Source organism: Talpa europaea (assembly GCF_964194135.1).
Source record: "Talpa europaea genome assembly, chromosome: 3".
Classification (NCBI taxonomy): Eukaryota; Metazoa; Chordata; class Mammalia; order Eulipotyphla; family Talpidae; genus Talpa; species Talpa europaea.
This window is the reverse complement of record NC_140069.1, coordinates 796,289-816,576: the sequence shown is the minus strand read 5'-3', so window position 1 is coordinate 816,576 and position 20,288 is coordinate 796,289. Positions and strand designations below refer to the sequence as shown.

General features: G+C 72.3%; 3 protein-coding genes across 3 annotated transcripts; 1 reads left to right on the top strand and 2 right to left on the bottom strand.

Annotated features, from left to right (window-relative positions):
- Positions 1 to 4,358: 4,358 nt before the first annotated feature.
- On the bottom strand, positions 4,359 to 5,745 carry LY6K (lymphocyte antigen 6 family member K; the record flags this gene model as incomplete). Its single annotated transcript, XM_084229682.1, has 3 exons — positions 4,359 to 4,675; positions 5,318 to 5,419; positions 5,661 to 5,745. 3 exons carry the CDS (start codon positions 5,743 to 5,745, stop codon positions 4,359 to 4,361), a joined length of 504 nt encoding a protein of 167 aa, XP_084085808.1.
- Positions 5,746 to 7,753: 2,008 nt separating this feature from the next.
- On the bottom strand, positions 7,754 to 9,626 carry LOC311168306 (glycosyl-phosphatidylinositol-anchored molecule-like protein; the record flags this gene model as incomplete). The annotated part of the gene is made up of 3 exons (XM_084229681.1): positions 7,754 to 8,040; positions 9,257 to 9,364; positions 9,551 to 9,626. The coding sequence occupies 3 exons, from the start codon at positions 9,624 to 9,626 to the stop codon at positions 7,754 to 7,756; spliced, it is 471 nt and encodes a 156-aa protein (XP_084085807.1).
- A 5,075-nt stretch (positions 9,627 to 14,701) lies between these two features.
- On the top strand, positions 14,702 to 15,993 carry GML (glycosylphosphatidylinositol anchored molecule like; the record flags this gene model as incomplete). The annotated part of the gene is made up of 3 exons (XM_084229680.1): positions 14,702 to 14,777; positions 15,140 to 15,247; positions 15,701 to 15,993. The coding sequence occupies 3 exons, from the start codon at positions 14,702 to 14,704 to the stop codon at positions 15,991 to 15,993; spliced, it is 477 nt and encodes a 158-aa protein (XP_084085806.1).
- Between the last annotated feature and the right edge of the window lie 4,295 nt (positions 15,994 to 20,288).

Below are 20,288 nucleotides of genomic sequence, written 5' to 3'. Positions count from 1 at the left end.
GGGGGCTCCAGCCCACTCTACAGGAACAGCCTGGCCCAGTCAGGAGCCCAAGACCTCCGCACCCCGGCTCCCCTCCACCCCCACTGCTCCCCGCCCTCCAGCCCACCTTCCTCCTGGGCCCAAAGGGCCTGGGGCGCATCCAGACTGGGTCTCAGGCCGCTTGCCTGTCCCACAAGAGCTGGGAGAGGAGAGCCCAAGGAGGGCTCAGAGCCCCAACCCCCATCCCTCTGAGCCCCAACCCGGTCGCCCCAAGTCCTGACTTGATCCCTCTGAGCCCCAACCTGGCCCCCCCATCCTCAGCCCTAGCTCTGGCCATGAACCTGAAGCCAACTAGTTTAAGGGGCCATGGCCAGGTTTGGGGAACAGAGGCCCGGGTGCGCCCCGGAGCACAGAAGGCCCCGAGGGACTGAGACAGCAGGCAGGGCTGGCTGAGGAGCAGAAGCTGGTGCCGCGCCTCCCGCCCCCCCACCCCTGCAGCCCGGCCTCGGGGGCTGCGCTGCCCCAGCTCCCTCTGGAGCACGGGTGATTCCTGGGGCTCGTGGGGGTGGGGACTGGCCGCTCCAGTTCCGCCGGTCGGTCGGGGCAGCCAGGAGCAGGGACACCTGTCCTGAGCATCTCCAGGAAGGAAGCAGCCAGGGGAACCAGGCCGCCCGCTGCCAGCCTCCCGGGCTGGGGCAGGCCGCACCCGGCTGGGGCCTCGCGGAGGGCGCCTCTTCTCCAGGGGCGGGGTCCTGGAGGTGGGCCAGGAAGGAGGGGCTCAGAGGGAGAGCGGGGTACCCCAGAAGGCCCCCGCTGGGGCAGGCGGCGGGAAGCGGCCCCACGCCTCCCAGCGCCCTGCTCCCTGGGCGCCCCCTGCTGGTAAAGAGGGGCCTGAGCCCCTAACTTCAGGCCAGCACCCCTCCTGCCACGGTCCCACAGGGCCCTTGTGCTCCAGCCCAGACCTGGAGACCCTCCTGCGGGGCCACGGCAGGCGCACCTGGGAGTGGCCCCTGCCCAGGACGGGCACGGCCTCCGCCCCTCCCGCCCCCGGGCCTCTGCCCCTGGGGCCTACCTGAGCCGGCCCGGCCCAGCCCGGCCCACGCGCGCGCAGCAGCAGCAGCAGCAGCAGCAGCAGCAGCAGCAGCAGCAGCAGCAGCACGATGCTCACGCCAGCCTCTCGCAGCACCCCGGCGCCCCGTGCCTCTCACACACGCACCTCCATGCGTGCACGCGGGCGCCCGGGGCGGGTGGGAAGCTCCCGTCTCTGCCTGGGCTTCTCCGGGGTCTGGGCGCCCAGAGCGCGGCCCTCAAATGGGCTAAAGGGCAGGCGGGTGCAGCCTTCCTGTCCTGGGGGGGCAGGGGACCCGCTAAGCAGCAGGAGCCCCAGCCCGAGAGGCTGCGGCGCTGTCTCGGGGAGACCCCAGCTTGGGGGTGGCCCGGGGCTTTCCTGTCTTGGCCGGGAGGTCTCCTCGCTCCGCGTTAATTCCTCGCCGATCAGCCGGGCACAGTGACTCCAGGCCCAAGAACCTGGGGGGTCGACGGCAGACTCCCCAGACACCCTGCCACCGGCTAAGGCGCTCCCAGGCGTGGCGCCAGGGCCAGAGGCAAGTCTGGGGGGCGGTGCGGGGGCTGCTGGGGGCCTCCCCCCCAAGCTGCCTGCGAGTCTGCTCAGAACAAGCCCCCCCTTCTCTCCAGGTGCCTGCCCCATGAGCCCGATCGGGCCGTTTCAAGCCGAGCGTCTGACTGGACTGCGTGGCACCAACCCGCCCGCTTCGCCCCAGGAGCGAGGCCGAGCTGGGAGCTGGTTGGTCCGTTGACGGCGCGGGCTCCAGCGACAGAAGGGGAAAGCGGGGCGCCGGACTCCCGGGGAGGCCAGCGTGGGCTTGTGAGGGGCCCCACAGCGGGGCCCTTTCAGAGGGGCCGCGTGGCACCATGCGAGGGAGTGCCTGCTGTGCTCTGGGGCCCCGTGGGCCTCAGGCTCCGCCTGCAGCCCAGAACCAGGGGCCAGGGGCCACGGGCTTGGGGGTGCCTCCCCTGTCCCCCCACCTATGTTGCACACAGGCAACCCCTTGCTGCAGCCCCAGTGGGGGGCGGGGGGGAGGGGAGCGGGGGATGGCAACCGCCTGGCATCACTGGGGGCCGCTGGCTGCAGCCCGAGCCCAGCGGTCAGCGAAGGCCTGCGGCTCCTGGGCCTCCAGAAGGCCGGGCGCGGGCCCGCAGGCGGCGGCGAGAAAACCAGGTCGCCGGAGCCCTGGGGGCTGCAGCCAGAACCCCAAAGCCAGAGGCCGGGGAGGGACGGGGGCGTGCCCTTGGGCTCGGGCGCCGGGGATCCACTTGGTTTCTGCTTCTGCCATGTTTAGGGGCTTGTGAAGCGGCCGCCCAGGCCGTCCGCCCGCCTCGGTCTCCACGCGCAGCGGCCCAGGGCGACGCGTCACACCCCCGCCACTTGGACTGTCTGTTCCGATTTCTGCTGTTGTTTTTCAGTCAGAACATTCAAAAATTTATTCTTTCAATTTCCAAATATGTGGGGATATTTAAATTTTCGTTGGTTGCTGAGTTAACGTCACTGAAATTGCTGGGCCTTGCCTTAGACTCAGCGCATGGGCCAAGCTGGCACCCGAGCTCTGCCGGGCGCGGGGGGGGGGGGCAGGGGGCGAGGCGGGGGGGGGGGGGGCGCGCAGCCAGCTTGCTGCGGGAGCACACGCGGAGAACACACCGAGCCCGGCCCTCTCGTCTTTTGCGCTCGCCGAGGCCGTGCAGAGGCAGACCCGTCGGACTCCTCACCACCCCTTGGATCACCGCGCTTTTGGTCACTGAAAAAGACTCAGAGATGGAGCTTTGGGGCTCACGACCCGAGGGTCTGAGCCGCGGGGCTTCTTCCCCCAGTGGTGCGGTGGTGGGCGCTGGGGGCCGCACTGCGGGAGGGCGCCCAGCAGGACGTCCTCGCTCACCTGCTAAAGGCGGCCCTGGAGAGGCAGAGCCAGGCCGCAGCTCAAGGCGCTTGGCCCCGACGCACGGCCCACACCTGCACACAGCAGCTCGCGGGTTACAGCTTCTCGGGCGGCCTCGTCTGAAGTAGAAGCTGCACGACGCTTCCACTCAGAGCTGCCCCCACAGCACCTCGGCCGGCCCCCACCCCACTCCTGGCTGCACAGACCCTCCCCATGGGCAGCCGCCCCCTTCCACCACGGGGCCTCCGGGAGACGGCTGGGCGCGCCTCTGTGGCCCAGAGAGGTTGCACACGAGCGCAGCAGCCGTTGAGATCCCATGGTGTCCTCTGGTCAGGGAATGTGCTGAGCGGCAGCCGCACTGGGGCCACATCCGCTGTGGCCATGTCCACTTGGCCACAGAGAGGGGGGACCATGAGGAGATCCTTCTGCCCGCCAGGCTGCTGCCCACCAGGGCCTCGCCCTGCAGACCCTCTGGCCCAGGGCTTCCTGGGGGGGCCGTCTGGTCTCCCGAGGGGCTGTCCATTCTGGTGTCAGGACTCAGGAGTCCGGGACCTCTGCAGTCCGCCCCCGCCCCCTGCCCAGTGCTCCCTAACCTGGCAGCACTGCTGGCCCAACCTCTGCAGACTCTGTGGCTCCTTCTCCGGCAGCGGCCCCCACCCCGGTGATCGCTCCTCTTGCACATACCCCCTGCCAGGCTCCCACAGCAACGCCCTAAGGCCCGTCTCTGCCTTGCCCCTCTCTGTGCGGGAGGTGCCCACTCGGCCTGCCTGACCGAGGCTGACCCCCCCACGTGGGTCCCGAGTGGGAATGGGGAGCTGGTAGCCAGGAGTGGGGGGGAGAGGGAGCCAGAATCTGAGCGAGGCGGCAGGCAGTGGGCATCCTAGGGGAGCAGGCCTGGTCCGGAGGGGTCATGGTGACGCAGGCCGCCTCCAGCCCGCAGGGAGCTCAAGGCCGCCCTAGCTGGCCTGGGGGGACCGCGGGATTCATTCTGGAAGGGTCCCGGACCGCCCACCAGCATGCCTGTGTCCGCGAGGGAGGGGACAGGTGGGACGGGCAGGAGGGAGAGGAGGGGAGCCCCTGCAGCCCTGAGAGCAAATGTCGGCGCCTGGGGGTGTGACCCCTGCTCCCCCTAGAGGGCTGGTCGCCCCCCCCACCGCAGGGCAGAAGCCCCTAAGCAGGCGCAGGTGCGTGGGCAGCCCCTCCCCCACCAGGGCGGAGCCTGCCAGGGGGCGCCTGAAGCCCAGGCGGAGGCTTCCTTCCCGCAGAGCACCCCCACCCCCGCCGGGCGGGCCGCAGGACTGCGCACGGCCCCTCCTCGCCCAGGGCGCGCGGGCAGACAGCACACCCGCCGTCCACGGGAAGCACGTTTAATGGACAGCCCGGCCCCTGGCCGAGCGGCCGTCAGGCGCCAGCGCAGGCCGGGCGGGCTCAGGGCAGCGCGGGGCTCGGGGCCGCTGCGGCCAGCGCGAGGAGGGCGGCCAGCGCGGCGCGGCGGCCGCGGGCGGGCGGGGCGGGCGGGGCGGCGCCCCGGACGGCGCCCGGGACGGTGCCGGTGTAGTAGGCCCACTCGGTGTCGTTGATGCTCACGCTGTCGTGGTTGCAGAGACTCGTGTCGCAGCAGCGCACGTACAGCAGCGGCGTGGGCTCCAGGAGCACGAAGCCCCGCTCCGACGCCACCTCGGGGACGGGCACCGGGCAGAGCGGGACGCACTGCCTGGACACCAAGAAGTGGCGCACCAGCACGCCTGCAGGGACGCACGGCCGGGCGGGTGCTCAGCGGGGCGCGCGGCCTGTGGCCCTGCACGCCCCACCCTGGGGCCCCGGCCTGCGGAGAAGCAACGCTGCGCTGGGGCGGCCGGCCTGGGGGGTCCCCCCTGGGAAGGGCCTGGCTCTTACGCCTCCCCTCCCAGTCGCCAAGTCGCCCGTGGGTGCTGCTCTGGGCGGGACTGTCTACCCCACCCCCGCGGGTGCACGCAGCAAATCCCTCTTCCCCCACGTGATGAGCCCAGACCCCCCAGGCCCCCCAGGCCCCCCAGAGCCCTCAGCTCCCGCACGTTCCCAGAACAGTGGCCGCCAGGGCCCTCTGGGAGGCCCAGCCCGGACAACGCACGGCCTCTCTCGGGGCACGGGAAGGAGGAGACAGGGCAGGGAACCCCAACTGGGGAAGCACAGGCCCCCGGAGCTCCCAGGAAGCAGAGGCAGCCGCCCCCACAGGCAGAGAGAACCCGCCCCGCCCGGCCCCTGGTGGCACTGGCGCCCACCCCGCTCCCCCCCCCCGTGTTCCCCCCCCCCCGTGCTCCCCCCTCAGTTTCATGCAAGTCGCTTTTGGGAGCCGCCCCTCTGCAGCGCGCCCCGCGCCCCGCCCCGGCGCCCCACGCGGGACGCACGTATGGCCGAGGTGCTGCAGAAGCGCTCGCTCTCCTTGCACGTCTGCGGGTTGCTGCACGCAAACGTGTTCTCCACCTCGCACACGTGACACTGCAAGCCGGCTGAGGCGACACAGACGGGGCGCTCAGGCCCGCCCCGCCCCAGACCCCGCCCCCCGGGGAGCCCGGCCAGGGCCCGTCCGGGTGGACTCCCGCCACGCCTGCTCTCCTGGGGTTCCCGCCCGCCCCCACGGGGTAGGCCTCGCTCTACGGCACCCCAGGGCACGACCGACCTGCACACAGGACACCCCCACTCGCGCACACCCCCAGGCGCGCGCCGGCAGCGCCCCCACCCCCGACCTGCCTTGTCTTCCGACCGCGGTGACGTTCGCCGCCCGGCTGGCCGCGGGCCGGACCAGGACCAGCAGGAGAGCAAGGAGCACCCCCATCTCCGGGGCGGGCTGCGAGGCAGCGCGGTCAGAGGGGCGAGCCGGGCCCAGGCCTGGGCGTCCGCGCCCCAAGGCCCTTCCGCCGCGGGGCCAGGTGCTGTGCGGGGTGGACCCGGCCCTCGGCGGACACCGCCCCGAGCCCGGCCACCGGCCGCACCGAGGCAGGGGTGCCCGGGCGTCGCCACCAGGGAGGACCCGCCCGCCCCACCCAGGGCCCTGGACGGCCCCTCGGAGGGGCCCCGGGCCCGGCCCGGCCCAGCTCTGCCCCACCCCGGCCCGTCCCCTCCCGGGCGCCCCGCAGCAAGGACATCAGCCCCTCCCCCCGCCCCCAGGACCCCGCCCCGCACCCTTCACCCGAACCTGTGCCCGGCACCGAGCCACTCGGGCCCTGCCCTTCCCATCCCACCCCACCCCCCTTCCCCACCCCACCCCACCCCACCCCCCTCCACCCCACCCCCCTCCCCTCCCCACCCCACCCCCCCTCCCCACCCCACCCCCTCCCCATCCCCTCCCCACCCCCTCCCCACCTCGGCTCCCGCCCCAGCAGGCAGGGCCGCGCCTCCACCGAGACGCCCCGCCGGCCTCGCACCTGCCCCCACGGGCACCTGCCCCGCAGGGCCGGGGGCGCCGCCCGCCCGCCTCAGCGCCCTGGAGGACCGACCTTCTCGGACCTTCCGGGGTGGCGCCTCGCTCGCGGGCAGCCTGCGGGCACAGGGAGGGCCGAACCTTCCAGAAGCGCGCGCAGCCCGCTGGGAAACCGCCGGTCGAGGGACGCGCTCGCGCGAGGGGCGCCGGGCCAGGGGCCCCTGTTCTGCCCGGGGCCTGGAAGCTTCCAGAAGCCTGAGCCTGGGGCCGGGGCGGGCGCGGCCAGCGGCCTGGACCTTAGCCACTTGGTGGGGCCGCGGGCCGCGCACCCCCAGGCGTCCGGCGCGGGCCTCAGAGGCTCCCGGCTCTGCCCCCCGACAGGCCGCGCCTTCCCCAGAGCCCCGCCCACGCCGCCCCGGGACCCCGCCCTCCCCCGCCCCACGCGCACCCCTCCGGGCGCCGCCTCCGGCCCAGGCCCAGGCCCCCGCCGGCGGCCAGCGCTGTCCTGGCCTCGGCTTTTGAGACACAAAGTCCCGTCCCGGGATCCCCGCGCCCGGGGTCCCCCGGGGCGCGCCGGGGCGCGGGTGGCAACGGGCCTCAGGGGCACCGCGGGGCCAGTCGCGGCCCACGGGGCGCAGGCGGCTCCCCGCGGCGGGACCCCCGCGTCGAGGCGGAGGACAAGCCCGCTGGTGGGCGCCCGGCCCGCAGCGCCCTCCCGGGAGGCAGAGGCCGGCCCCAGGCCCCGCCACCGCCGGCTGCTCCGTCCCCGTGGACCGAAGGGCGACGCGGGCGCCCTTCCCGCGTGGACTCTGGGGGCGCGTGGGCCTGGCCCAGTGAGCGGGCGCCGCAGGAGCAGAGGCGCCGCCGGCCTGCGGGCTGAGCCACCCCCCCAAGACCCCCGCCAGCTCCCGAGCCCCACGGTCTGCAGCCACATGGCACAGGCCACCTGCGGCCCTGCCCTCTCCCCCCTCCACGCCCCCAGCTAGGCCCAGCTGACCCCACCAGACACGCCCACGGGGTCCTGCAGGGCTCTGGCGCCCACTGCCCTGCTCCCCGGCACCCTTTGGGCCTCCCCCTGCTGCTTCCCCACCTGGGAACTGCAAGGGGGCGTGTGGGGTCGGAACCTGGGGTGCCAGTACCGCTGGCCCTCCCTCTGCTACCCCGTGACCCTTGGGCTTGGATTCAAACGGTCGGCCCCTGCTGCCCGGGAGGCCGGTGTGCTGGGCCAGTCGCCAGGCCACAGAGTGGGGGGGACACAGAGGGACATCACCAGACACTGGGGTGAGAAGCCAGCCCCGCGCTCTTTACTGCTCTCCAGTCAGCGCCCCTGGGGAGCGGCCCGCCCGCCCGCCCGCCCTCCTGGACAGAGCCTCTGCCAGACTGAGGAGCAGAGGGTTGCGCCGGGGCCTGTGGAGAGCGCGGGTCAGGTCAGCGCCCTGCTGGCCAGCAGGGAGGCCAGGCTGAGCAGCAGCCGCGGCCCACCCACGCGCTCCGCCCCCTCCATCTCCTCCATGGCCTGCTGGGTCTGGATGTCCCGTTCCAGGTTGGTCGGGCCCCCGTCGTTGCATCTCATGTCTCCGCAGCAGCGGACATGGTAGAAGTGCGTGTTCTTCACCTTCCTGGGGGCCTCGGGGGGCACTTGCTCTGGGTACAGAAGCGTGCAGTTGGTGGCGCAGTCCTTGTAAATCATGAGTTGGCGAGAGTTGAGACCTGGAGAAGGCGTGGAGATGACAGTCAAGTGTCCACACTGTCCCCCAGGCGCCCACGCTGTCCCCACACACACCCACTGTGACCAGCACCCACAGCCGACGCCCCTGCCACAGCCCCACTGCCCCAAGTGCCGGCTGCCCCCACACTACTCCCGACACGCCTGTGAAGGCCCTGCCATCCTGCCCGCCCACAGCCAGGAGGCTCCAGGACCCCGAATCAGACGCAGGGAGGTAGCTGCGTGCTGACGTCACCATGGACCCAGGGCCCCTCTGGCTACCGGCCTGTCCACCAGACGGCATGGGACCTGCGGCCTTCCCAGGGTCTCCACCTGCCCTCCCCCCTCCCTCTCTCACTCCCTCCCGCCAGCACAGGGCTTCCCTAGGCATCCCAGAACCGGCCTGACCATCCCCTGGCCTCTCTGTGACCCATGCTGGCCTCTGGCCGGGTGAGATTTCAAGGAGTCACAGTCCACCGCGTGTCCTGCGCTGGCCTCCCTGTCCTTCAGGTACTGTGGGTTTCGCAGATTGAAACAACTGCTCCCCGCCATTCCCTGAGACAGGTCAGTGGGCACCAGGCCTGGACAACCCAGGCCCCGCAGGGAGTCTGGGAGGAAGGGCCAAGTGGAGCAGGGCTGCAGCGGCCAGGCGGGGCAGGGCTGCGGGCGCTGGGGACACGGGCGTGCGGGCAGAGTCCTGGCCGGCAGCTCCGGGACAGCAGCGTCCGGCCGAGGGACCCGGCCTCAGCGGCGGCTCCCAGCACTCCAGCCCCTCCAGTCAGCGTTCCTATGGGGGCTTTCCTGCTGCCCCTGCACCCCAGCTGGGGTCCTCTAAGAATGACCTGCCAGGCCCCTCGGGTCTCAGAGCGCCAACACCCCCACACGATGTCCCGGTGCGTGGCCCTGGCTTCTAAGTCCTGTTCTCTGCGGCCACCACTTCAAGAGCCTCCGCTGGGAAGTCGGTCCCCAGCAGGGGGGCAGCAGCCTCGCCTGCCCTGCAGGACACGTCCAGGAGCTGACAGCTGACCACCAGGCTGCGGCTCTTCCTCTTTGGGCGCGCCCCCCTCTCTTCTGCCGAGACTCAGTGATAAAGACTGATCGCCTAATGCAGCCCCCGCCCCAGCGGAGGCGGACGGGCGCCCGTGGCGCAGGGCACACATCCGCTCCCCAACGCTCTGCGGGGGCGACGGCTGCAGGCACAGAGAACGAAGCGGGACTTACGGATGGAAACCGTGAGGCAGAGCCGTGACGAGGAGTGACACTCCACGACGTCGGGGCAGTTAAAGTCGTTCAACGTGGAGCAGGAGAAGCACTTCAGGTTCTTGGTCCCTGGGGCAGAGGCAGTGTCCGCCCCGCGCCGCCCCCGCCCCGAGCAGCTCGGCCTCCGTCGAGGGGTCCGGGGCGCAACCCCCCTTCCCCCCCACGCAGGCCACCGCATGGGCCGGCGCTCCACCCAGGCGCCCCCGCGCCCCGGGACCCTCCGGCCGCCCCAGCCCGGCCCGTGCGGCCTCGTACCTGACTCCTGGAGGCTGGCGTTCCCGGGCTCCGCCGGCGGCCACGCCACGGCCAGCAGCAAGGCGCAGAGCAGCATCGCGTCCCGGGGCTTCGCCTGCGAGGCAGGGGCGGGCGCGCCTCAGCCGGGCTCCCCGGGCCTGCCCGCGCCCCGCGCCCCGCGCCCCGCCCCGCACCCCGCCCCGCGACGCCTGCCCCGGGGGCGGCGGGGGGCGCGGCCTGGGGGGCCGGGAGCGCACGCCGGGGAGCGGCCCGAGGCCACGGGCCCGGGAGCTGGTGGGGGCGCGGCCGGCGGCCCACGCGGCCCCACGAGCCCGCGCGAGGGGGAGGCCGCGCGCCTTCCGGAACCTTCCACCCGCCCGCCCCCCGCCCGCCCGCTCACGGCGGCGGCCTGACCCTCTGGAACCTTCCCGGGATGGGCCTCGGCGGGGACAGCCTTCGGGAAGAGGACGGGCCGAACCTTCCAGAAGGGCGCGGAGCCTGCTGGGAAATCCCGGAGCCCGAGGGGAGGGGTCCTCGGCCCGCGGCGGCCCCGCCCGAGGCCCCGAAGGTCCAGCGGTCCCTGCCCGCCGGCGGGGCGGGGCGGGGCGGGCGGCCGTGGGCGTGGCCCGTGTCCTGCCGGACCCGCCCTCCAGGACGCCCCTCCGGGACCCCCGACCCCCCGGAAAGGCCGGGCTCGCGGGTTTTGAGTCCGGCGCCCCGGTCCAGGCCCCCGCGGAGCCGCGCCCCCACTCTCCAGGGCGCTGGACGGCCGCACGCTCTGCCCTCGGCCATGGCAGCCCTGGGCGCTGGCAGACCCGCTCGCACAGTGGTCCCAGAGGCCTGGTCAGGGCGGCAGCCCGACTGGCCCAGCCACCCCTCCCAGCGCTGACCTCCTTTCCCGGCGTGGGGGGGTGTCTAATGGTTCCCCGCGCCTGGGGTTTGCACAGCGTCCAGGTCTAGGCCCAGTAAATGGGGAGGTCTCCGCTCTGGAAGTGCTTCCAGGGGGTTGGCGAGTTGCAGTTAGCATTGGTGTTTTTTTAAGATTTATTTATTTCTGCACACAAGAGCTGGGGTGCGGGCCAGAGGCGTGGGGGTGAGAAGATTCACCAGAGACAGAGGGGAGCAGAACAGGCAGATCTACTGAAATCCACTGCTGGGGGGAGCAGGGGGAGGCAGGAGAGGTCTGCTGCGCCATGTGGGTAGCTCCGTGGCCCAGGCTGCAGCTGCTGCGGACAGCTTCCCGGTTTCGTCTAAACCCCTTGTGCCCCCAGGGAGACCTGGAGTTAACATTGTTAAGGGATCCTGAATGCTGTGCGGTCAGCTCTGCACATTCCCTGAGTCTCAGTTTTTTGGGAGACAAGTGCTAGAAACACCCCATTTTGCAGATGAGGAAGCCATGGCTCAGAGAGGCCCTGGAACTGCCCCAGCCACGGTGCGCCGCCCCAGGCGGGCAGGCGGGCAGGCGCTGGCAGCCAGCGTGTGTCTCCAGTGGCAGAGCTGGGCTGGGAGTGACCCGGGGGGGACAGCTCCAGCGTCACAGCGCCGCAGGCCAGGACTTGCCGGGGGCAGAGGCGCCTTCTAGGCAGGGCAAGTTTGGGTCTCTGGGTGGTGGTTGGGATCCATTACCTGGGACCCCAGCATCTTTCCCGGCCAAGCCCGTGCCCAGCTGCCCCAGCCGCATCCCTTGGCTCCAAGCTCCCATGACCTTGGCTCGGAGCCGGGTCCACAGTTCTCAGGTCCCCCTCCTCCAGGGCACTGGCGGGCACAGCACCGAGGCTCCGCCCCAGGCCCCGTGAGCCGACCCCCACCAAGCCTCCGCTGGGTTCCTGGCGCCCCCACCATGGGAGCCCCAAGGCCGTCCTGCGGTGGAGGTGTGCTCCACACCAGGGCGCGGGCACGGTCAGCGCGGTGGTCATGCCCACGAGCCCCGCACGTGGTGGCCGGGCGATGCAGAGCATGCTTCCGTGTCACGTGACCCGTGCGTGACCGAATGCCATGCACCTGCATGCCACGGGGCGCCTCCGCTGCTCTCCCCCAGAGGGTCCAGGCCCAGAATTGCGATCCAGAGCCAGCCAAGCCAGGAGAGGACACATCGGCAGCGCCTGCCAAGGCAGCGTCCTGCCCTGCGCTCCAGGGGCTGGGCGTGGGGAGAGCCACTGCATTGCTGCCCACCAGGCTCGTCCTGCCGGCTGCCACCGGCCCCTGAGCTCGGCACTGGCCCCTGGGCCGGCCGTCCTCCCGCTGGAACCACAGGCGCCGTGCGTCTGTGTGGCGCGAATTCACCAGGCAGGACGGTTGCGGGTGTCCGGCCGCTGCCTGTGGCTGTGCCCCCTTGTGGCGTGGGGAGTCTGACCCACAGTTGCCAGACCGTGGTGCCGGGATGACAGGGCGCAGCTGGTGGATTTCAGTGTGCCTGGGTCGGTGCCTGGCGCTCCTCCTGCCGGGCGCGGCCGCGTGGACCCCAGGTCCCGCTTGTGCCTGTGCTGGGGTCGCGCATCCCCGGGCATCTGTCCACGCTGTGCCGCGCTCCTCCCAGACACGCTGGGCTTCGGGGCTGTGGTGGCAGCTGGGAGCAGGACTGGGGCGCCCCGTGGTGTGGAAGGTGGGGAGGGCTGGGGATCCCGCCTGTCTCCTCGCTGCTGAGACTAAGGAGAGCGGGCGCCAGGGGACCCCCAGCAACACGTGAAATGAAGTCAGCGCCATCGCGGTGAGAGTTCGGAGGAATGTGCAGAGCCGAGCAGGCAGAGGTCTCCGGCACACGCGGTTCCCGGGCGTGGAGCTGGGGGTGCCGGGCTCGGGGAGCTCAGTGCAGCTGGGGCTGCGGCACCGCCAAGAGCTCCCCTAGGGGCGCTGGCCACGCGCACGTGCCGCGGCTGCCCCAGCGGCACATGGAGGGGTCGCAGGCGCTGGGGACAAGCATCCTGCCGTGGCGGGAGGGGAGGCGGTCTGGCGCGGGCGGGGGTCCGGCGTCGCAGACAGGGCAGGACCCCGTGCTGCCGGAGGGGCGAGGCCGGCGTGGCGCCCGCGGGGCGGCACAGGGTGGTCCTGGTAAAGGCGGGCGCGACGCTGGCGTTTCCACTGATGGGGCATTTGCTGGCTACAGGGTCACCACAGTTGAGGCGTCGAAATCACTTGTTTTGTTTAAGCTCATTTTCATGCCTGGTTTGTGCCAAGCCACTGGGTTCTTCGGAGGCGGGGTTCTGGGCTGGCAGAAGGCTCGTGCCAGTCGCAGCAACTGGCCTCTGGGGCCTCTGTCTGTCATGGTCAGGGCCGCGGCAGGAGGGGTACGGCCACCGATCCAGGAGAAGGGCAGAGCGGCGGCCGGAAAGCGCTGACTGGACACGGGAGCAGGGCCTCTGGCGACGCTCAGCCGGGCGCGGAGGCCCAGGCGTCTGGGGAGGGTGCGGAGGCGGCCCTCCCTGCTGGTGTTACACTGAGTCTGTAGCCAAAGGCCGCGCCGTCCTGCCGGGGAGGGCAGGGCGATGGTGCCCAGCAGAGCTTCATCCCCGCGGGGTCCGGGTCGTGCTGTCGGTCAGTTGCAGAGGAGGCCCCGCAGGGCCGGGCGGGGTGTCGCAGCGCGGGGCAGCCTGTGCTGCCACCAGCAGGCCGGGAACGGGCTTCCGCACCCCTGGCGGGGGAAGACAGGCAGGCCGCGGGCGTCTCAGCCTGGAACCCCAAAGCCGTGGGGCTCCGCTGCGAGCAGGGGTCACCCAGGTGTCCAGGCTGGATGCAGGCGAACCCTCCCAGTTCAGGCTCCCCGAGCCGGAGGGCGCCGGGGGCCAGCGGCCAGCAGACCTCTGAAGCCCGCACTGGCCCCCAAGGGAGGCAGCCTTCGCCGTGTGGGACCCGGTGCCCTGGACCGTGCCTCGTGGACCCCGGCGCTGGGCCGCGCCACTTGCTTGAGGCCTGGACGTAGTTTGGGGGGCAGCGCAGGCTGGCGGCGCGGCCTGCGTCGGGTTGGGGGGGCGCCGGCCCGCCGGGGGTGGGGGGGGAGACGCCGGGCGGCAGCCCGGGCGCAGCGGGCCCCCGGGGCGCGGCTGGGGGCGCAGGCGCGCGCAGGTGCAGCGCTGGCTCGGCGGGTGCCCGTAAGCGCCGCCGGTGGCCAGCGGCGTGGACAGCAAGCGCGGGGGCTGAAAAGAGGGGCCCCGCTGTCTGGCGCAACCGGCGTGGGGACGGGGCCCCCGCGGCCCCCCGTGCGGGCGGCCCCCAGGTCCTGCACCCGCGCGGGCGGACCCCGCCCGTGCCAGGGCCCCGAGCGCGGCCAGAAACCGCGGGGCGCCGCGCCCCAGGAGCCGCCCTCGCCCGACGGCAGCGAGATGCGGGGAGCGACCCCGGGCGACCAGGGAGGGGCCCGCGCGCTGCCGCGGGGCGCGCTGCTTTCATCGCTTGGTTGCTTCCAATGGCGGGTCTGACAGAGAAACACCTTGGAGGCTTTTAGGGGAGACTCCGGGAGTGACGCCGCGATCCCGGGTCCGACGGGGCAGGGCCGCGGCCGGGGTGGGGCGCGGCTCCGCGGGGGCCTGGACCGGGGCGCCGGACTCAAAACCCGCGAGCCCGGCCTTTCCGGGGGGTCGGGGGTCCCGGAGGGGCGTCCTGGAGGGCGGGTCCGGCAGGACACGGGCCACGCCCACGGCCACCCGCCCCGCCCCGCCCCGCCGGCGGGCAGGGACCGCTGGACCTTCGGGGCCTCGGGCGGGGCCGCCGCGGGCCGAGGACCCCTCCCCTCGGGCTCCGGGATTTCCCAGCAGGCTCCGCGCCCTTCTGGAAGGTTCGGCCCGTCCTCTTCCCGAAGGCTGTCCCCGCCGAGGCCCATCCCGGGAAGGTTCCAGAGGGTCAGGCCGCCGCCGTGAGCGGGCGGGCGGGGGGCGGGCGGGTGGAAGGTTCCGGAAGGCGCGCGGCCTCCCCCTCGCGCGGGCTCGTGGGGCCGCGTGGGCCGCCGGCCGCGCCCCCACCAGCTCCCGGGCCCGTGGCCTCGGGCCGCTCCCCGGCGTGGGCGCCCGGCCCCCCAGGCCGCGCCCCCCGCCGCCCCCGCGTCTGCCGGCGGGGCGCGCTCGGGGCAGGCGTCGCGGGGCGGGGTGCGGGGCGGGGCGCGGGGCGCGGGGCGCGGGCAGGCCCGGGGAGCCCGGCTGAGGCGCGCCCGCCCCTGCCTCGCAGGCGAAGCCCCGGGACGCGATGCTGCTCTGCGCCTTGCTGCTGGCCGTGGCGTGGCCGCCGGCGGAGCCCGGGAACACCAGCCTCAAGGACTCATGTACGAGGCCGCACGGGCCGGGCTGGGGCGGCCGGAGGGTCGCGGGGCGCCTTGGGGGCCGCGGAGCTGGCGGGTCTGGGGGTCTGCGCGCGCGGGGCGGGTGCGGGCTGCCCGTGGGCGGAGAGGGGCGGGGGGAGGGCGCGGGCCCAGCGACCGCCAGGCCTGCCCCGGGCGGCGGCAGAGGGCAGGTGCCCACGCCCAGCGAGGGCCTTGCCGCAGCCTGCGTCGGGGCAGCCCCAGGACCGGTGCCCACCGGCTGAGCCGCGGGGGCGGGGCGGGCGGGAGGCAGCGCAGGGCCAGGCAGGAGGGCGGCCGGGGTGGCGCGAGCGGGCGGCGGGGCAGACCGAGGCGGCCTCTCCCAGGGACCTACAACCTGCGGTGCTTCGCCTGCACCACGATCAACAACTTCAACTGCCGGGACCTGGTGGAGTGCGTGTACGAGATCCGGCGCTGCTTCACCGTCTCCATCCGTAAGCTCCGCTCTCGACGCGAGGCGGCTGACTGAGTCACCCCTGCGTCCGCGGAGAGTGAGGGGACCCCGGCCGCGCCCACCCCGGCCGCCTGACACAGCGCGCGCGGCGGGACCTGGCTGGAGGGATCCACGCGTCAGCGCGGGCGGAGAGGAGGGAAGAGCGGGCGGGAAGGAATATACAGGGTGGGCCAGCTGGGGCTTCCGGGCCGCGGGCCTGTCCCTCTAAGGCCCCTTCTAGGGGACCCACAGGGAAGGGGCGGGAGGGCCAGGCAGGTCTGGGAGGAAAGAAACAAGGTCATCGTCACGCTGCCCTGGTCACCCCTGTGGGTCTCAGCCACGTCAGTATCCCTCAAGGCTCCCCCCGGCACCCCCACATCCCGGTGCTAGCCCAGGACCCAAGCCAGCCCAGCCTCTGGGGGCCTCGCTGCTCCACTCTCCCCGCCTTCTCCAGGTCTCAACGCCCGCGAGATGCTCGTGTACAAGAACTGCACCACCAACTGCACGTTTCTGTACCCAGAGCAAGTGCCCCCCGAGGCCCCCAGGAAGGTGAAGAACACGCACTTCTACCATGTCCGCTGCTGCGGGGCCATGAGATGCAACGACGGGGGCCCGACCAACCTGGAACAGGACATCCTGACCCCGGAGGAGGCCATCCAGGAGGAGATGGAGGGGGCGGAGCGCGTGGGTGGGCCGCGGCTGCTGCTCAGCCTGGCCTCCCTGCTGGCCAGCAGGGCGCTGACCTGACCCGCGCTCTCCACAGGCCCCGGCGCAACCCTCTGCTCCTCAGTCTGGCAGAGGCTCTGTCCAGGAGGGCGGGCGGGCCGCTCCCCAGGGGCGCTGACTGGAGAGCAGTAAAGAGCGCGGGGCTGGCTTCTCACCCCAGTGTCTGGTGATGTCCCTCTGTGTCCCCCCCACTCTGTGGCCTGGCGACTGGCCCAGCACACCGGCCTCCCGGGCAGCAGGGGCCGACCGTTTGAATCCAAGCCCAAGGGTCACGGGGTAGCAGAGGGAGGGCCAGCGGTACTGGCACCCCAGGTTCCGACCCCACACGCCCCCTTGCAGTTCCCAGGTGGGGAAGCAGCAGGGGGAGGCCCAAAGGGTGCCGGGGAGCAGGGCAGTGGGCGCCAGAGCCCTGCAGGACCCCGTGGGCGTGTCTGGTGGGGTCAGCTGGGCCTAGCTGGGGGCGGGGAGGGGGGAGAGGGCAGGGCCGCAGGTGGCCTGTGCCATGTGGCTGCAGACCGTGGGGCTCGGGGGCTGGCGGGGGTCTTGGGGGGGTGGCTCAGCCCGCAGGCCGGCGGCGCCTCTGCTCCTGCGGCGCCCGCTCACTGGGCCAGGCCCACGCGGCCCCAGAGTCCACGCGGGAAGGGCGCCCGCGTCGCCCTTCGGTCCACGGGGACGGAGCAGCCGGCGGTGGCGGGGCCTGGGGCCGGCCTCTGCCTCCCGGGAGGGCGCTGCGGGCCGGGCGCCCACCAGCGGGCCTGTCCTCCGCCTCGACGCGGGGCTCCCGCCGCGGGGAGCCGCCTGCGCCCCGTGGGCCGCGACTGGCCCCGCGGTGCCCCTGAGGCCCGTTGCCACCCGCCCCCGGCGCGCCCCGGGGGATCCCGGGCGCGGGGATCCCGGGACGGGACTTTGTGTCTCAAAAGCCGAGGCCAGGACAGCGCTGGCCGCCGGCGGGGGCCTGGGCCTGGGCCGGAGGCGGCGCCCGGAGGGGTGCGCGTGGGGCGGGGGAGGGCGGGGTCCCGGGGCGGCGTGGGCGGGGCTCTGGGGAAGGCGCGGCCTGTCGGGGGGGCAGAGCCGGGAGCCTCTGAGGCCCGCGCCGGACGCCTGGGGGTGCGCGGCCCGCGGCCCCACCAAGCGGCGAAGGTCCAGGCCGCCGGCCGCGCCCGCCCCGGCCCCAGGCTCAGGCTTCTGGAAGCTTCCAGGCCCCGGGCAGAACAGGGGCCCCTGGCCCGGCGCCCCTCGCGCGAGCGCGTCCCTCGACCGGCGGTTTCCCAGCGGGCTGCGCGCGCTTCTGGAAGGTTCGGCCCTCCCTGTGCCCGCAGGCTGCCCGCGAGCGAGGCGCCACCCCGGAAGGTCCGAGAAGGTCGGTCCTCCAGGGCGCTGAGGCGGGCGGGCGGCGCCCCCGGCCCTGCGGGGCAGGTGCCCGTGGGGGCAGGTGCGAGGCCGGCGGGGCGTCTCGGTGGAGGCGCGGCCCTGCCTGCTGGGGCGGGGGGGCGGGGCGTCCTGGCGGGGCGGGGCGCGGGGGGAGCCTGCAGGGCACACGCCCGGCCCCCCTGGCCCTGCTGGAAAGCACCGCAGAGGGGCCGCTCGCCCGCGCGCGCTCTTGTCCAGGCGCGTGGACGCCCACGCGGAGCGCAGCCGGCGAGTCCCCCCATCTCGTGTGGCCCCGAGACCGTGCGCGCGGCCGTGGGTGGTCGCCGGGCGCGGGCCGGGAGCCGGCGTCGGCAAGCTGGGTGTCGGGGTCGGGAAGGGTGGACGGCGTGGGTGCGCGGAGCAAGGAGGCGGACCCGCGGGGCCTGGTGTCAGCCTCTCCTGCCCAGGGCCTCGGCGGGGCTTTGTTCCCGCACCAAGGCAAGCGCTGCGGTGACATCGTCGTGCGCGTGGAAGCAGAGAAGCAATCAGTGTGTTTTTTTTCCCAGAGACTTTTGGCTGCTACGTGCTCTCAGCAAGAGGGCGACCTTCCAGGTTAATAGATAAAAAACTACGCCTGGGCCTCCCCGGTGGCGCAGCGGTTGAGCGCTGGGCTGCGAAGCTGCCCGCAGCCTCTGCGGCGCCGGTTCGATCCCCGGCTGCTCCCCGGCCACCGGAGGAGGGTCCCACACGGCGCGCAGACCCCTCCTGCCGCCCGCTGCTCCCCGCAGCAGTGTCCTTCGGTCCTTCTGCCTGCTCTGCTCCCCGCTCTGGCTCTGGTGAATCCTCTCACCCTCCCGCGCTTCTGACTGCACCCAGTGCTTGTGTAAACAAAACAAACAAATAAATAAATAAAACATGCCTCTATTACAAAAAAAAAAAAAAGATTTTAAAAAACTGCGCCTCACACTAAACCTCATTATTGCAGCCAGGCAGTTACCCAGGACAGCCGGTGGCCGTGGGGACACTCCTGTCAGCCAAAGCCTAAGCATCAAATGATTCTTCTTGTCCGCGTGGCCTTCAGCCGGAGACCCGCTGCTTTCTGGTTGTGAGCTAACAGGGTTTCTACCTAGAAACTTCTTAACACCATTAACTTCATGTAAAAACTTTCCTAAGAAACTTCTAAAGAAAGCAAAAGAAGGCCCTGCTATGATCGTCCTGGGTGGCTTGTCACGAAGCTCGTGTGTAACAAATTCTTTCCCATTGTCGGGCAGCCACATTTAGTGTTAAATTTTTCAGCAGCTATTTCTGTGTGCCAGTTACTTGCAGTATTCTCACACGAATAATTTATTGCCCAATGTACTTTCTGAGAAGATTTTTGTTATATGCCGCAGAACAAAAAACAAGGGGATGTTTGTAGGTTGCAGGTTAATCTTCAGTCCTGCGGTGTGGGGTGCAGGGAATCTTCAGCCCCACCGTGGGAGGCTCTTTGGAAGTCTTAGGCCTCATGGTCTTAGGCCCTTTCTTTCGTTTACCAGTCTTAGCTGTTGCTGTTTGTTTACCAGTCTTAGCTGGCCGGGGCAGCAAGGCCCCCAGCAGCTGGGTCAGGGTGGCCGGCGGGCCGCGGGGAGGGGTGGCCTCTAGGGGCGATTCGCCGAGGACGCGCGGCCCCTGTGGCGCAGTCCTGTCTGATCCTGTCCTGCACCAGAGAAAGCGTCTCTGTGTCGCGTGCGCGTGGAGCCATGGAACGGGTTTGGGGGCCTGGTTGGGTTGCCAGCTTAGGGGGCTTGGGTGAGGGTGCCGTGGCAATGTGGGGGGCCGGGGTCACAGACGGAGGGGTGGGCCGAGGCCGCACACACCACGGGAAGAGTGAGCAGCGCAGATGGCCCTGAGGTGAGGTGGAGCTCCCGGCTCTGGAAGGCTCCCTGGACGCGCAGGAGCCCCGTCGGGGGTCCTACACGGAGCCTGGAGGGCCCGTCTACCCAGCCAGCCTTTGCAAATTTCTGTGACCCTTTGCTGGCTTAGGCTCGGCTGGAAGCGGGGCGGGGAGGACCCTCTGCCGGGGGCCGGTACGGGGAAGGCCCTGGACTGAGAGCCGCCTTCCGCCGGGCCGTGGCCCCATGCAGCACACGCCCGCGGGCAGCACACTGGCCCTGACAGCCCTGCTTGGGAAAACGATGCCTTGTGGCCATGGCCCACCATTCTCTTGGCGCCGTGACCTGCGCCGGGACAGTCTTCGGGGATAAGGGCCTGATGGAGAGGTCAGCTCTAGACTGGGGCACGCCCCTGCCCCCTGCCCCCTGCCCAGGCCCCCTGTGGAGTGACCACAAGTGGCAAGGCCTGTTTTCGCTGCTGGACCCGGCACACTGGAGCGCTGGAAGCCACCCACTGCCGCCAGGCCATCTGTGGCCCCGCACCGGCCAAGGGAGGCGTGCACGCAGCCACCTGTGCCCCTGCCCTGCCCCGAGGCCTTTGCAAACACCCAAGGCCATCCCCATCCTTGTCCCCACACCCGGGGAGCCCTGCAGCACAGCCCAGCACTGCCTGGATGGGAATGACGAGGAGGGAACCCTCGCTGCTTAGTTGGGGGTCACGGTCTCCCTGGACACAGGCTGGTCCCGACCACGGAGCTGTGCAGGGGAAGGACGCCCTGGCTCGTCCCCACTCTGCAGAACGCTGGCCTGCGAACAGGGGTGGCACCGCCCGGGCGCCTGGGTGTCCCGACAGGCGCCCCACGTGGCGGTGCAGCAAGGGTGTGTGGGGGGGGCAGGGGCGCGAGGCAGGAGGGGAGGGCCGGGGGTGGGTGCGGGCCCTGGGCTGGACACGCGGGGACCTCTAGCAGGTGCGGGCCACACGCTCCAGGGCCCCCTCGGTGCCCCTTACTGGGGACGGTGCTGGGGGCCTGGCGGGAAGGGCCGGGCCGGCCGCGGGGGGCAGGTGGCGCGGCTGGCGACGCTGCTGTGGCGAGA